Source organism: Oikopleura dioica, chromosome PAR (genome assembly GCF_907165135.1).
Source record: "Oikopleura dioica chromosome PAR, OKI2018_I68_1.0, whole genome shotgun sequence".
Classification (NCBI taxonomy): Eukaryota; Metazoa; Chordata; class Appendicularia; order Copelata; family Oikopleuridae; genus Oikopleura; species Oikopleura dioica.
The window spans coordinates 9,055,717-9,069,362 of NC_137293.1; the positions used below are offsets into that span (position 1 = coordinate 9,055,717).

General features: G+C 41.9%; 3 protein-coding genes across 3 annotated transcripts; 2 read left to right on the forward strand and 1 right to left on the reverse strand.

The window, feature by feature from the left end:
- Nucleotides 1-779: 779 nt before the first annotated feature.
- LOC145704413 (cyclin-L2-like) lies at nt 780-2,486 on the forward strand. Its single transcript, XM_081781859.1, has 6 exons — nt 780-901; nt 1,163-1,397; nt 1,438-1,564; nt 2,013-2,055; nt 2,109-2,282; nt 2,377-2,486. Exons 1-6 carry the CDS (start codon nt 852-854, stop codon nt 2,456-2,458), a joined length of 711 nt encoding a protein of 236 aa, XP_081637985.1. The 5' UTR covers nt 780-851; the 3' UTR covers nt 2,459-2,486.
- A 136-nt stretch (nt 2,487-2,622) lies between these two features.
- On the forward strand, nt 2,623-7,315 carry LOC145704411 (ras-specific guanine nucleotide-releasing factor RalGPS2-like). Its single transcript, XM_081781856.1, has 4 exons — nt 2,623-4,557; nt 6,133-6,629; nt 6,705-6,822; nt 6,956-7,315. The coding sequence occupies exons 1-4, from the start codon at nt 4,390-4,392 to the stop codon at nt 7,298-7,300; spliced, it is 1,128 nt and encodes a 375-aa protein (XP_081637982.1). The 5' UTR covers nt 2,623-4,389; the 3' UTR covers nt 7,301-7,315.
- A 1,513-nt stretch (nt 7,316-8,828) lies between these two features.
- On the reverse strand, nt 8,829-11,929 carry LOC145704410 (uncharacterized). Its single transcript, XM_081781855.1, has 2 exons — nt 11,719-11,929; nt 8,829-11,675 (listed from the first exon to the last, which is right to left on the reverse strand). The coding sequence occupies exons 1-2, from the start codon at nt 11,815-11,817 to the stop codon at nt 8,844-8,846; spliced, it is 2,931 nt and encodes a 976-aa protein (XP_081637981.1). The 5' UTR covers nt 11,818-11,929; the 3' UTR covers nt 8,829-8,843.
- Between the last annotated feature and the right edge of the window lie 1,717 nt (nt 11,930-13,646).

Here is a 13,646-nt window from a genome sequence, read left to right on the forward strand (position 1 = left end):
ATTGAAAAGTATGAACTGGCGTATGAACTAAAGTGATCGAGTTATGCCAGATGTCGCAAGGCTTTTTATTTATTCTTTTTTTTTAAATATTGGCTTACCAGCAGTCGGTTTTTTAGTAGGCGGGTCCTCCGGGAGGTCATCCGGCAGAAAGTGGCCAAATGCGGCATATTCGACTATATTTAGCCAATCCAGGCTTTATATTTGTATTTTTATTTTTAAAAATTGGTCTTCCAGCAGCTTTTCTTCCAGCAGAGGGGTCCTCCGGCACTTAGTGGCTGAATACGGCAATTACTAGCCAATCATGGCTTTAAATTTTATTTGTATTTATATTTTTCAATATTAGTCTTCCAGCAGCTTTTCTTCCAGCAGAGGAGTCCTCCGGGAGGTCCTCCGGCACTAAGTGGCCGAATACGGCAGTAACTCGGGCTCGAGTCCGGGGCCACCCCTACTTCCATCGGTAGGTTGCCTTTATCAAAAGTAAGTGATTTTGTCATTTTGAGATATTTGCCGGTCAACCAGCTGGTGAAGACGTGGTCCGATTTTGACGATTTTGGCCGGGACATGTAGCCCTGCTCACGACGATCAATTCTAGATGCTAACCATGCATGTGCGATATGCATGACCGGAGAAATCGCGTAGCCCGCAATTGACCTAATTAGACCTTTAGGGGCGCCCGCGCGCCACTCGTGACGTCACCGATGATAAGACCAGCATTTTCTGGACCAGTTTTTCACGCTCTTTCAAATGAGCACAAAAAAAGGGGGTGTTAGAAAAAATTTTTGAACGAGTTATTTGAAATCGTCGAACTTGGCTTCTGCGTCCACGTGCAGCACCCTCACAAGATCATAATTATGTATCTGAATATGATCTACAAAACCGAGAGGAACAAAGAAAATCTCGTTCAGGAAAGTGGTTTAAATCATCTTCCTCCTTTGTTTTTGTGAGCTCGTGGGTATCAAAGTATTTTTAAAGAGCTCAAAGGAGCGTGCAAAAAGTTTTCAGAGTACTAAAGCTTATTTACTTCCGTGAATTTCTGTAGATAAGAGCCTAAGAGTTATTTAAATAAGTTGTCTTAAAAGGAACACCAGCCAGTTATCTAAGGGGAAAACCGTGTTACTCGGGTAATTTTCCTTGTTGCCTTCAATTTTTAAAACCGCGATGCTCAGACTGCCTGGAACTACATGAATGATTCATTTCGAACTACTCTCTTTTGCGAGTATCAACCGGAAGTGATCGCCTGTGCTTGCATCTTTCTGGCCGCTCGGATGCTCAAAATCCCGCTGCCCGGGTCAGATGAAGAGACCGAGCCCAAACAGTGGTACGAACTGTACGATGCGAAAACGGAAGATGTTGAAGCGATCGCGATAAGGATTTTGCAGCTTTATACGAATCCTACTGTAAGTGAGCAAAAAGAGTAAGATTGAGATGTAATTCTAGAGGTCTTTTGATGAGCTGATGGAAAAAGTGAAGCAACTGCAAGAAATCAAAAAGAAACAGCTGAAAAAACTCAACGCCAGTTCGCAAGATTTAGACTCGCCCTTGGCCAGTGGTCAAAACAGTCCAGGTAAAAGTTGTCCTCGGAAGACAGTCCTGCCATTTTACGTCAGATTAATCCTTTATCTGAGACAAATAGACTCCGTTTTTAATTTGCAAGGGGAAAAAGTAGAGAGGAATTTGATCGATCATCTATATTTTATCGTCTCTTGACCGAGCCAGCTGACGATATTTAAATTAAATTTGTATCAAGATCATTTTATCGTATCACGGGCCTCTGTTTTTGTTTTATTTCGCATTCCTCGAATACCTTGCTAGAAATTTTTTATGAGGCAGAGTCAGTCTCTAGTCATCCCGCGCTTGAAATTTGGCATGCTCGTTAGTTTTTTCTCGATTCTCAAGGTCATTTAAAAATGAGCAAATCCACTCATCTAAATCATGTGATCAATTAATGCTTTCATATTTGCCAAGGTCGTTATTTAATTAATTGATTTTTATGTTTACGATGAATTTTATAGCTGCTGATTCACCAAATATCGAACAAGCGGTTACCAAGAACTCGTAAGTGCCCAAAGAAACAGTAATGAACTGTCGAGTAACTGATAAATTTGAAGGCCAAAGCGAAAAAGAACACGAACGAGATCGAGATCACGTGATTCTCGTCATCGCCACGAGAAGAAAGATCGACGAGATCGGGATAGGAAAAAGAGCCGAGATGCTTCTGATAGGGATCGTGAAAGAAGAAGGGATAGGGATCGACGAAGAAGCAAGGATAGAAAGCGCAGATCGTAAGTCCAAAAATCAAAGCGATTCCGAACGTTCCCTTATCACTGCTTGCATATCAAGGGGATTATGTAACATGCTGTTGAATTTGAATTTTAGGCGCTCGCGAACGAGGTCCAAATCCAATTCTCGCGATAAAGAGCGAAGGCGAGAGCGGCGATCGGACCGCGAACGGAAATAGAAAATCACCGGAAGAGGAAATAGAAATAGCGAAAATCGCGAAATGCGCCTGTGAATACACGATCGACCGCGCGCCACTATCCCTTAATTGACCACTTCTCATCTTACCGAATCTCGTGTGCAAAAGAGCTTTAATCTCTCCAATCTTTGTCCATTGCGTATTTTGTGTATGTCTTGCGGTTCGGCCATTATCAACCGGGGCGAATTGATATTTCGCAAATGCGGTATCTCCCAATTCCAATCAACTTTAGGAGAAAAGAAAAAAAACCACAGCCTCAAGGTCTGCTATCGCGTTATTTTCCGGCCACGAAACAGAGACCCGCACCTGTGGGAAATCGCAGCGGGGATCATTTGACTCCGCGCCGGGACTTAGCAATTACAAATTTAGATTTTTCATCCCCTGCTTTGTTCGCCCCTGCGGCTTTCCTGGGAATTTATGACCGCCGTTTTTCCAGGATTATCGGATTAGTCCTTGTTGATTTCCAAATAGTTCAATAGAAAACAGTGCATTTTTTCTGAAATCTTGAAAATTTTGCTCATTTATTTGGCCTTTTTCCATTATTTCTCCCTCCGTTACTCTCGTAAATTATGTCTGTGATCCGCTTCGCGTATTGGCCGGGAAAAATATAAATTTTTCGCCTTCGAACAGCCATAGCTCACGTTATACTTTATGAAACCAAGGGATGAAGGTATCTTTCGAAAGCTCAGAATCTGAGGATTGGGGGAACGTAAAAATCATTTCGGAAAATCGACATTTCTGATTGGCCGAAAATTTGAAATAATTATTTTTGCCAGTCAACATCAACTTTTTTCAAATGTTTTTTCGGGGACGCTCGTCTAAATTACCAAAGATTTTTGGTAATGCATTACCAAAAATTGGTAATCCATTACCAAACTTTTTTCATAAGTTCTGATTTTTTGTCCAAAAAATGAGTAAATCACTCCCAAACGTTTTCTATCACACAGGCGCGGAGCGCACAAGGGCTCTTTGACTAAACAAAATTGGCACTTTTCGGGAAGTTTGGTAATGCATTACAAAAAATTGGTAATGGATTACCAAAATTGGTAATGCATTACCAATTGGTAATTTAGACGAGCGTTTCCCTGTTTTTTCTTTCCTCCAATCCTCAGAAACTGAGCTTTTTAAAAATGTATCAATCACGTGATTTCATCATCTCTAACGTGAGATATGGCAGTTCGTAGGAAATTCATAAAAATGCTCTCAGAATCGCCCCAGGCAATGAAAAGAAGTTTTTTCCAGGTGATTTCTAGGTTTTCGATGATGACTAAAACGATCAACATAATGATTTTCCCCCTAGTTGAAATTTTTGTCAAAATCGAAAATTTATATTTTTTCCGACCATTCTACTCGTGAGAGTCCATTCTTGGAATTGAATATTATTTTTGAACGTATGCCCAGTAGGCCGAGCGGCTTTCTTGGCACGTAACTCTAGCTTACAATTACCGTCTTTTTCAGTTTTAATCTCGTGGATAAATAATCGTGTTCCGTCGTTGAAGATCTTTGTGTATTTATTTTTAGCGCCCTTTCTACCGTTTTCTCACAAAAAGAAAATCACCGATATTCAAGTGGATACGCAGCTGTACGTGCCTATACGCGTATGTCTAAAAAATAAACCCTGTATCATCCCTTTTTTGAGCTTCAACTTTCATTCACCAGTTTCAGTGAAGCGCCAAGTGCGCGCGCGTGCGCCGCACTACGAGCATGGCGCTAAACTGAAACCAAAAATTTAAAACTCAAAAAAGATTGAGAAAAATAATGTGAAGACAAGCTTGTCAAAAAGAAGCAAAATAACTTGACAAGTTATATCAACAACTCAAAATTTGAACTTCACCTTTTTTAAATAAAAAAACTGCCAGTATATTGAAAAATACGAAAAAAACAAAGAAAGAGATTAAAGAAGAAATCCGAAAATGGGGTATTTTCAGTGTCGGTCTCCTCCTCGCCAAATGGCGTCGGATGGAGGAGAGAAAATGTTCGATCCGGTGCTGTTCGACGTCACCAGAATTCCAGCAGATGATATAGCGACACAGATTACAAAGGAAGATTTTGAAGTGTTTCAGAATATCCGCCCGGACGAGGTAAGAACAAATTATCGTTTTGAATCGTTTATCGTGCGTTACATCCTTATTTTTTGGCCAATTTGCGCACTTTCTAATGAGCACAAGAAAGGGGGGTGCTAGGATTTCGAATCTCAACTCCTTATTGAAATTGGCCTTTGCCATTTTTGGTCGACTTAAGGGGGCTGGGTAAAGGCATGCTTGATTTTTGTTTATTTTAGAAGCAATTTTGGATAAGGAAGAGCTGCTTCCTTTTTCCCTTTCGAAATTAACCTTGAACCGTGTTCTTTTCCTAGAGCGGAAGTATAAACGACTCTAGTAAAACACATAAACCTATCTTGAGCGTGGCACCTTTTTGGAGCCCCGCATGAGAGCATGAACTTTTTGGCGAAGTCTTAATTTATTATTTTCTGCGCAAACGTTGTCTTGGAGCAAAGAATCGCATTGATCCCGTCTCAATGGGGTGTGACGCCTTTCAGTGCGCCGCTTTGTTCTTTATGAATGGCCCTGTTCATCGTCAACCCCTTTTTTTTTACTTTTGACGCGCGAAGAGTTAATGGAATTAAATCAATACTTCCTTTCACGTCAAAAGCTCTTCTTGTTGTTATTTTTGCTTATTCAGTTAGTCTTTCTTAGCTTAGCTTGCCTTAGTTAGGTTTTTTTCGACCAATCAAAATGGCCAAAAAAGACTTTCGGCTTATCGGAAACCGGAATAAAGTAAAGATCTTCGGGCCATATTTATAATAAGATAAGACCCAGCGTCTTTTTTGGAGAAAGAACAGACTCTAAGACCCGCTTTTACAACTGACTTCATGGCTCAACTTAATTTTATAGCCTATAAATGCAATTATGATGTTCTTTAGCCGGTGTTTTCACACGTGAGCGCTCATCATATTAGTGGAAAAGGGACTCGTTGATTCAGAATTTATGATCATCAGTGGCTCGTTATCATCAATACACATGTGCATCAATAATGATCCTATTTTGGTCTTTTGAACTTTGGGCGCGTGTCTAATGAACGGGCCGAAATCAAAGTCAGAATCGATCCCTCCCATCTGCCGGAGTGGTAATAAACTTAGAACAGATCATGTGACCTTTATTTCCACAAATCGATAAATGTCTCGCCACGCGGTCACGGTTCGTTAGTACAGTAGTAGCCGTGCTTCCACGAAATTGAAAGGACGCAGCCGACAGACCTTGTTTATGGTTATCTTTTTTATGGCTTTCGCTACTAATAAAAATGAAATTTGTATTTTTGAGGAATCACCTGTCGATCAGTGAGTGGTTTATTAGAGCGTATCGCGTGTCTGCCAATTTCGCTGATGAGCTAATTATTAGATGCTTTTTTAGAAAACATATACAGTAAGGGGTTGCTATTTCCAGGCTTATCTTAAAATTTATTCTTTGTTGATATTATAAATATTTTATTACAATAAAAATGATGCCTTTATGAAGACAAATGACAGTTTTATAAGTCGCGGGATTATTGATCGCATTGTTGCCCTGTTGACGGACTAATGAGGTTACTAACACATTGTTATTTATTTTTCACCTTCGTGTACCCGCTCGCAAAAATATTTACGCTTTTGGTTTCAGTTGACCTGTGTCGGATGGAGCGGGCGCAACAAACAGGAGCTATCCCCCAACGTGGTCGAAATGACGCAGCGCTTCAACAGGACTTCTTTCTGGGCCATCTCGGTGATCTTACAGACGCAAAACTTGAAACTACGAGTGGAAGTGCTTACACAGTTCATTCGCATCGCCAGGCGACTTCACGACTTTTCAAACTACCACGGAATGTTGGCGATCATAAGCGCGCTCAGACACGTTGCAATTGACCGGCTAACCGATACGTGGTCGAGGATCTCAAGAGCCGACAGGAAACACTTCGAAGTCCTGTCTAAATTTGTTCCAGAAGGTGACGGGCACCAGCTTTTGAGGGAAAAATTCGAGGCGATCCAGCTTCCCTGTATACCGCACTTGGGCTTGTTTCTCAAAGAACTGACGTACATCGACGTAGCGAATCCGATCGTCAACGGAATTGAGCCAGAAAGCAGAGTTATGAAAATGAACAATATTTTACGTCTCATCAGGTAAACTGACTGAAATCAACAACAAATCACTCCAGACTTATTTGAGCTAGCTTTATATTTCATTTTCATTTTCAGCGAGTTTCAAATGAGCGACTACTCGGATTTGCCAAGTCTACCTTACATACAATCCTACTTGAAAAGTTTCGACTACATCAGCGAGCTGCAGCGCTTCTTGGAAGACGACAATTACAAGGTTTGTCTATTGAACGCAGCTGAATTATTAATTGGCCTAATGAGCGGATCTTCCCACAATTGAGCTGCCCAAAAACTAATAATCATTACCGCCCAACGGTTCTCAGGTTCGCAAATTTATATCTCTTCTTCAGCAAAGTTACGAGCTCCAGCCCAAATTTGATAAAAAGTCGAAGAAGTTCGGGACAATGGACGACTTGAACAATCCCGCGCCGCGAAATTCAGTCACTTCTCGCTTCACCCGTGGTCACAGAAGAACAGTCTCCCTCGGCCGCTCCCCCAGACACAATCACGAGCTTTTGAGTACAGAACACCAGCCTACAGTGAGTTTGCTGGATGATCATCCATTGAGTCAATCTTCCTCGCCGGGGAGCATCAATGGCGTGCGAAATAGTTTGCCCGGAAATGGAATTAGCTGTATGCGCTTTACGAGAAGGAACGGGATAGAAATATATTTGCGCGGCAAATTTGACGAATGATGAGGGGGCTTCCCCGATTTTATTTTTCCATAAGGCTCGTTAAATATTTTTGTACCCGGAAACAAAGCCTCCGTCCTCAGCCCAATCAAGGCAGTTTAGGAAGCAACGGATCATCAAATTTCTCAACGCGTTCGGAAAAACTCTCCATTCCAGACGACATTCCTCCCGAAGCAATTATTCAAGAAGGATGCCTGATGCGAAAGAAAAACGCGAAGAAGGGGCAGAAGATGGCGATCAAGTACTGGAAACGGTACTGGATTGTGCTGACAAACGCCTCAGGAAATGGCTATGGCAATGATAACGTGCTACTTTTGTACGAGTCGAGGAGCCCTTTTATCTTCTCCAGGATAGTAGACAGAAGACAGTTTCATAGAGATAGCGCGAAACAAATGGTTCTTTCTCATTTTGTATTTTCGGAAGAATGTCCAAATGCCGATGAGTTCAGGTAAAACATTTTGCAGAAAAGACCCCAAATAACCCATTTTTAGTTTGACGGACGAGTACTCAGGCGAGTGCTACCGATTCAAAGCCTTTGGCGCAGTAAATGCTCATATGTGGAAAGCAGCGATCGCCGAAGCAAAACGTCCCAAAATACCAGACTTGATAGACCTTTCAGAGGACCGTTAACTCAACTCTTCTCGTTCTACTCAACTCTTTCTTCAAAACACACAGCCAAAGCAACCTCTCCTATCTACTGCATCGTTAAAAAATGATCATCAAAATCGAGTTTCATCCTTTTTTGCGATTTGTTGTAGCAGCTAAATATTGTATTATCGACTTGCTCCAGCAGTAGCCGCTAAAAACTACATAACTAACTACTGTGATAATTATTTGTGCCATTTTTGCTTTCCAATAAAGATATTTTTATTTCTACGACGAACCCATTCCACACGTATACACACACCTGCTTTAGTATAAAAAAACCATATGCCGAATAAATAATCTGTATATATGAGATCATGCAAACAAGAAGGATCTTTGAATGAGAAAAATATTTATTTTGCAAACTAAAATTAATTGATAATATAATGGGAGTCAATATAGTTACAATGCATGGAATGATAATAGCAATAATCAGAATAGAGATTTTTATATAACTGGATAAAATTTTACCGCATTCGAATCCGCCATCATTGTTAACGCAAGCAGTAGTTATCGCTGGGCAATTGTGTGCTCCTGACGTGCATTCATCGATGTCTTGGCATGCGTCGTCCGTGCCGATGATTGTTTCGAAGCCATCGTTGCAAGTGCAGACAGCCTCGGTTTCGGAAATTCGAGAGCAGGTCGTACTTGTTGCGTCACAGGCAAGGGCCACACAGGGATCAACAACACAAGTAGGGTTCTAATTAAAATGGAAAATCAGAAATAACTGTAGTTTACCTTTGCATCTCCCGAATCACTGCTCGAAAGGATGAAACCCTCATCACAAGTACAGGTCCAGTCTTCGACGACAGCAGGGAAGCTATTAGAATGGAAGACGGTATCAGTTGAGTCTAGCTTTTGGTTAGCAATCCGATTACGGTTAGCCTTTTAAAAATGTTTATCAATAACCAGTTCCTATAGGCGACGAATTGGCAGGGCATGTGGCAGGGGTGCAACCGCCAATTCCATCTCCGTACATTCCAATCGATGCACAATCGCAAATGTATCCTTTAGCGTATCCATCGAGCTCGGAATTGAAGGAAAGATCTCCAGTGTCGACGCAAGGGGCATCTGTGCACTGGTGGTCGCAGAATGGATCAGTGCAGCCAGTTCCATCGCCGGCTACAGCGCAGTTGTTGTATGCTTCAGGAGTGTCGCAGTCAATACCAGTGAATGTCACGCTACCCTCATTCAAGAACATCACCAAGTCAGAGGAAACAAAGCCAGCATCGCAGGCACAGGTATGAGTGTTGCAAAATGCGTTGATAGGGCAGTTGCTTCCATAAGCTGGGTCAAAGTAGCTCGCGAAATTTGAGCACTGTCCTAAATCTTGGCTCACGTCACACTCAGTTGGAACTTGATTGGTACAGGCGGAGTTTCTGACAGCACAAGGCTGGGTGAGGGTGTCGCACTCATTCACGTCAGTGCAGACAAGATCGCCAGTTTCGTATGAGCCGGTTTTTGAGAAACCGTATGTCTCGAAGTTGATGAAACAATCGCAAGTGAAAGCAACATCGAGGTCGGTGCAGATTTGATTTGCTCCACAATCGTGCGTTCCAAGATCACATTCGTTGACTTTCTTAATGCAAGAGCCGTTCTCAGTTGCATCACCAGTATGAGTATCGCTCGGACATTCACAAACATGAGTTCCGTCGCCAGTGCCGCGGCAAGTACTGATGGTATTTCCTTCGTTATCCAATGTTGGACACAAGTTTGGATCGTTGAAACAGACATCGCCAGAGCAACCGGTACCTGAGAGTTTTCCATCGCCAGTCTCTCCTGATGGGCACGTACAAGTGTAGGTTCCGGCAGTGAGCCCCTTGGAATATCGCTCTTCTATTTTAGTACAAGTAGCGGTTGCGACACAATCATGTCCTTGATCACTCGTATCAGTGCAAACGTCGTCATTTAGTCGACAAGTTGAGTAAAATGGGAATTCGTTAACATTCGCCCCGATAAGAATATCTTCCCAGGTGCTATTACACCCTCCCTCGTTCTCCTGAAAAGCTCGGTAACTGCAACCTTGTCCGAGATACCCTCGTCGGCAACTGCAAGTGTATCCAACGTCAGTCGTCCAGGTGCACTCGCCGCCATACGCTTCGGACATGCAATGATGTGTTCCATCTTCGCATCGATTCCTCTCTACACAAGCACCATTGACGATATTGTATTCTGTGTCAGTATCGGCGCAGCAATCGACTCCGTTGTTTTTCGTGATGTCAGGGACGCAGTTAGCGTCAGTGATACCGGAACAAGAATTAGTACATTGATCTGGATGGACTTGGTCGCAGTTATTTCCTTCGACAGACAGATCCACGTCCGAGCCCCATTCAGAACCATTTCCTGCCCACGGAGCACATTCGCATTTGATTCCAGAGCCGTCGTCAACGATTCGATAGCCAAATTTGGAGCACGGATAGCCTACTGTACCGTCTCGATCAGTACGGACGCCGACTGACATAGCCTTCAACTGATCCAAATTCATCCAGTCCCCAGTCGCTAGAGAGCCGACACCGCCGCCAAGAGTTCCGCCAGTCCCAGTTTTTTGGACTATGTTGCAGTTTGCCTCATCGGAACAACTCGATGGGCAGTCACAGCTTCCGTCGCATCGCCAGCCAACAGGATAAGCAAGGTCTGGATTTGTGTCACAATAGAGCATGTATGTTTTGAAATAATGATCGTTTGATCGATCGTTGCAATTGTAAATTTCGTTAATTTGGGCAATGTCGGACATGGCAAATCGCTTGTCGAGATTGCTCTCGGAAGGAATATAGTCTCCTCCGTGTGTAGTGAATCCGTATCGTTTCCACTGCTTTCCATCGGCAGAGTCAAGCGATCCATCAACCGTATGACCAGTGCCAGACGCGGAGCAGACCCAAGATTCGTATTCCATGATACTTGTGTAGTCGTACTCTCGACCCCACTGGTTAAGCATGTCTGGCCATTGGCTACGAGGGACTTTATAACTCAAGGCGCTGAAAAGACTCGCGTTCGGGCAAACATTGTTATCTATCCAAATTCTCGAGTCTCGATCATATCGGGACTGTTCGTGGTGGAAACCTAACGCGTGCATCGTTTCGTGGAGGCCAGCTTCGACACTACCGGCGCACCACTCGTCGATGAAGGAAATTGGCTGGTTGTTCTGGAAGACGCGGCCAACATATGACCAACAACCGCTAGAATTTAAGGCTTGGAGACGAGACATGTTGTTTCGGGTCGATGGATCAGCGTAGAGAGGATGGATGAAGCCGCCGTTGCTAGTGTCGTAATTTGGATCAGTGTCAAGACTGGCGAAAAAGGCAAGAACTGCCGCTTCCTCTTCAAAAACATCGACAGTAAGGCAAGACGCGCGCTCAAATTCTTGTTGGATTTTCGCAATCATCGCTTTTCCGGACATGACAACATTTGCTTGATCTCCCCAAAAAGGGATATTTCTTGACTTGTCGACCCAAGCCTGGCCATCACCGTAAAACATTGGCACATGCCATATTCCATTAATATCGCGGATAATTCGCCACGTTCCGCCGAAGGTTCCGTCGATCGTTTCGCCGTTCATGAATCCCTTGGTACCCCCATTTTTCTCCATCTTCTCTTTACGCCTGTCCAATTCATCGCGAAAGTTAGAACCGAATTGTTTCTCAAGCTCCTTTGGTGTAAGCTCATCTGATTCGTTTCCGTCTCTGATCAAGATGTCAGGAATTGAGCCCAAACCGTTCAATTCGAAAAGCTCTGCCTAAAATCAACCGATAAAAAAGAAGATTTGTTTTATTTTGTACCTGCAAAGGCGTGTAGACGATATCTTCCTGTCCATTTGGGTTCCTATTGAGCGCTGCTTGAGAAGCTACGGATGAAATAACCGTAGCAGAGAGCTTCATTATTTTCTCTAGCTGATGGCTCTACTGAAAGAAATCAGACTTGCTTTTTAGTCCTTCATCCCAGTGCTCCCCTCCTCAATGTTTATCCTTTGAGCAACAAACAACTTGTTAATTGAATGCTGTTTTAAGCATTTTAATTGATTTCTCTGATAAAAATGAGCTTATTATTTAATCTAAAAAACTGCTTTGAACTTTGAAATCAGCGTAAATGTCATTGACTGGCAGCATTCTATGGTCGTATTAGAATGCTCAAAAGAAGTAAAGGATAAATACAATGAATGAGTATATAGTTAGTTTAGTTTTTACAAAAGATCTCAATAAGATTCTCATAAAAAAATCGAGAAGCTGTCGAACGAATTTCAATTTTTTTGATATTTAGCAGAAATTCAAGTTTATTTATCATTTGGGTGCCAAGGGTCTGGCAATTTTTCGAAATTAAAAACATTGTTCGAGAAATGTTTTAATTGCAATTATAGAGCAAATCGCGTTTAAAAAATCACAAATTCATCATTTTTTCTTGATATTCGGCAAAATACGGAAGACAGAGGTTTATAATTATCCTTTCAAAAAATGACTTGACCTTTATAATGATAATTGAAAACTGATAATTAAGCCCTTTCATTTTGAAGCTTTTGGGGAGCTTCCTAATCCTATTAGTGAACAAAACAACATTCTGCTTGGAAAAGGATGAAATGGCATGCAAAACGAGCATGCTTATCTACCCTGTTATTGTTATTTCATAACATAACTAAATAACCTTGAGGAATTCGGAACAGGAATTGGCGGAAGTGCGATCTTATAAATTTTTACGACTATCAGCCCGAGCAGTGTCCTTCCGAAAGTCAACACATAATTTCGTCGCTGACGCAAAAATGATTTTCAAATTTCCGCCCGTGAAAATTTCTGAAAACTTTGCAAAAAAAATCGCATCAGTGAGGTCAATAATTCATTCATTTGAAACAACAAATCATTGTTTACGAAAAAACGTCAGAACTATCGTCAGTAAAATGATTGGAGAAGTCAATACTGTAAGCTGTTGCCAATAACAAACAGTAAATGCTCCCTGGCAGGTGCCAACCCGTAGCTAATCGAAATTGGAGCGTGTGAATCAAGACGGAAGATCAAACCAAAAATGAACCTTCCAGCACTGTAACACACCCAAAAAATCGTTAACGATGATTCAAGAGACCATTTTTGATGCTGCAATTTTTCTGAACGAACTGAAATGTAAGATTTTCGACAAAAAATGCTCCAGTGAAAACGAAAAAAGTTTATCTACCGTTCGGATTTTGGTGCGACAGACTACCTTAATCCACTGCCAATAGAATAAGCCAGACTAAGCACAGTTATATAAAGCAGAAAAAAATTGGTAGAACAATCGGATCTGAAAATGTGCCACTTCTTCATTTCTCCCCTTTGCTATTTCAATTCCATGAAATAGTTTCTCCAAAAAGGTTGTCTTTTCAAGTAAAAGAATAGAGATGGGAGGCAGTCGAGAAGGTCTCGTTGGGAAGATAAAAGACTGGGTTGGTGATGGTATGTCTTTTTATGAAGCTTTGAAATTGATTATTTTAATAAAGAATTAGAATTTTTAACAATTTTTGACTTGTTTATTGTGAATGAAAGCTAGCTCAGTATCTTTGCTCGGTAAAGTTAGTTCTGTTCTTTTGCAAAAGATATCGAACTTATAAGAATTAACGCGGAGTAATGCCAGTGAAATCGGATATTCAGCGGTTTTAGTTTTTTTTTCGCTCCCTGAGGGACAGGGGCGAGCAGGAGCTATTTCCACAGGATCGCCTTAATGATAAATAGTTATCAGATTCTGAGAA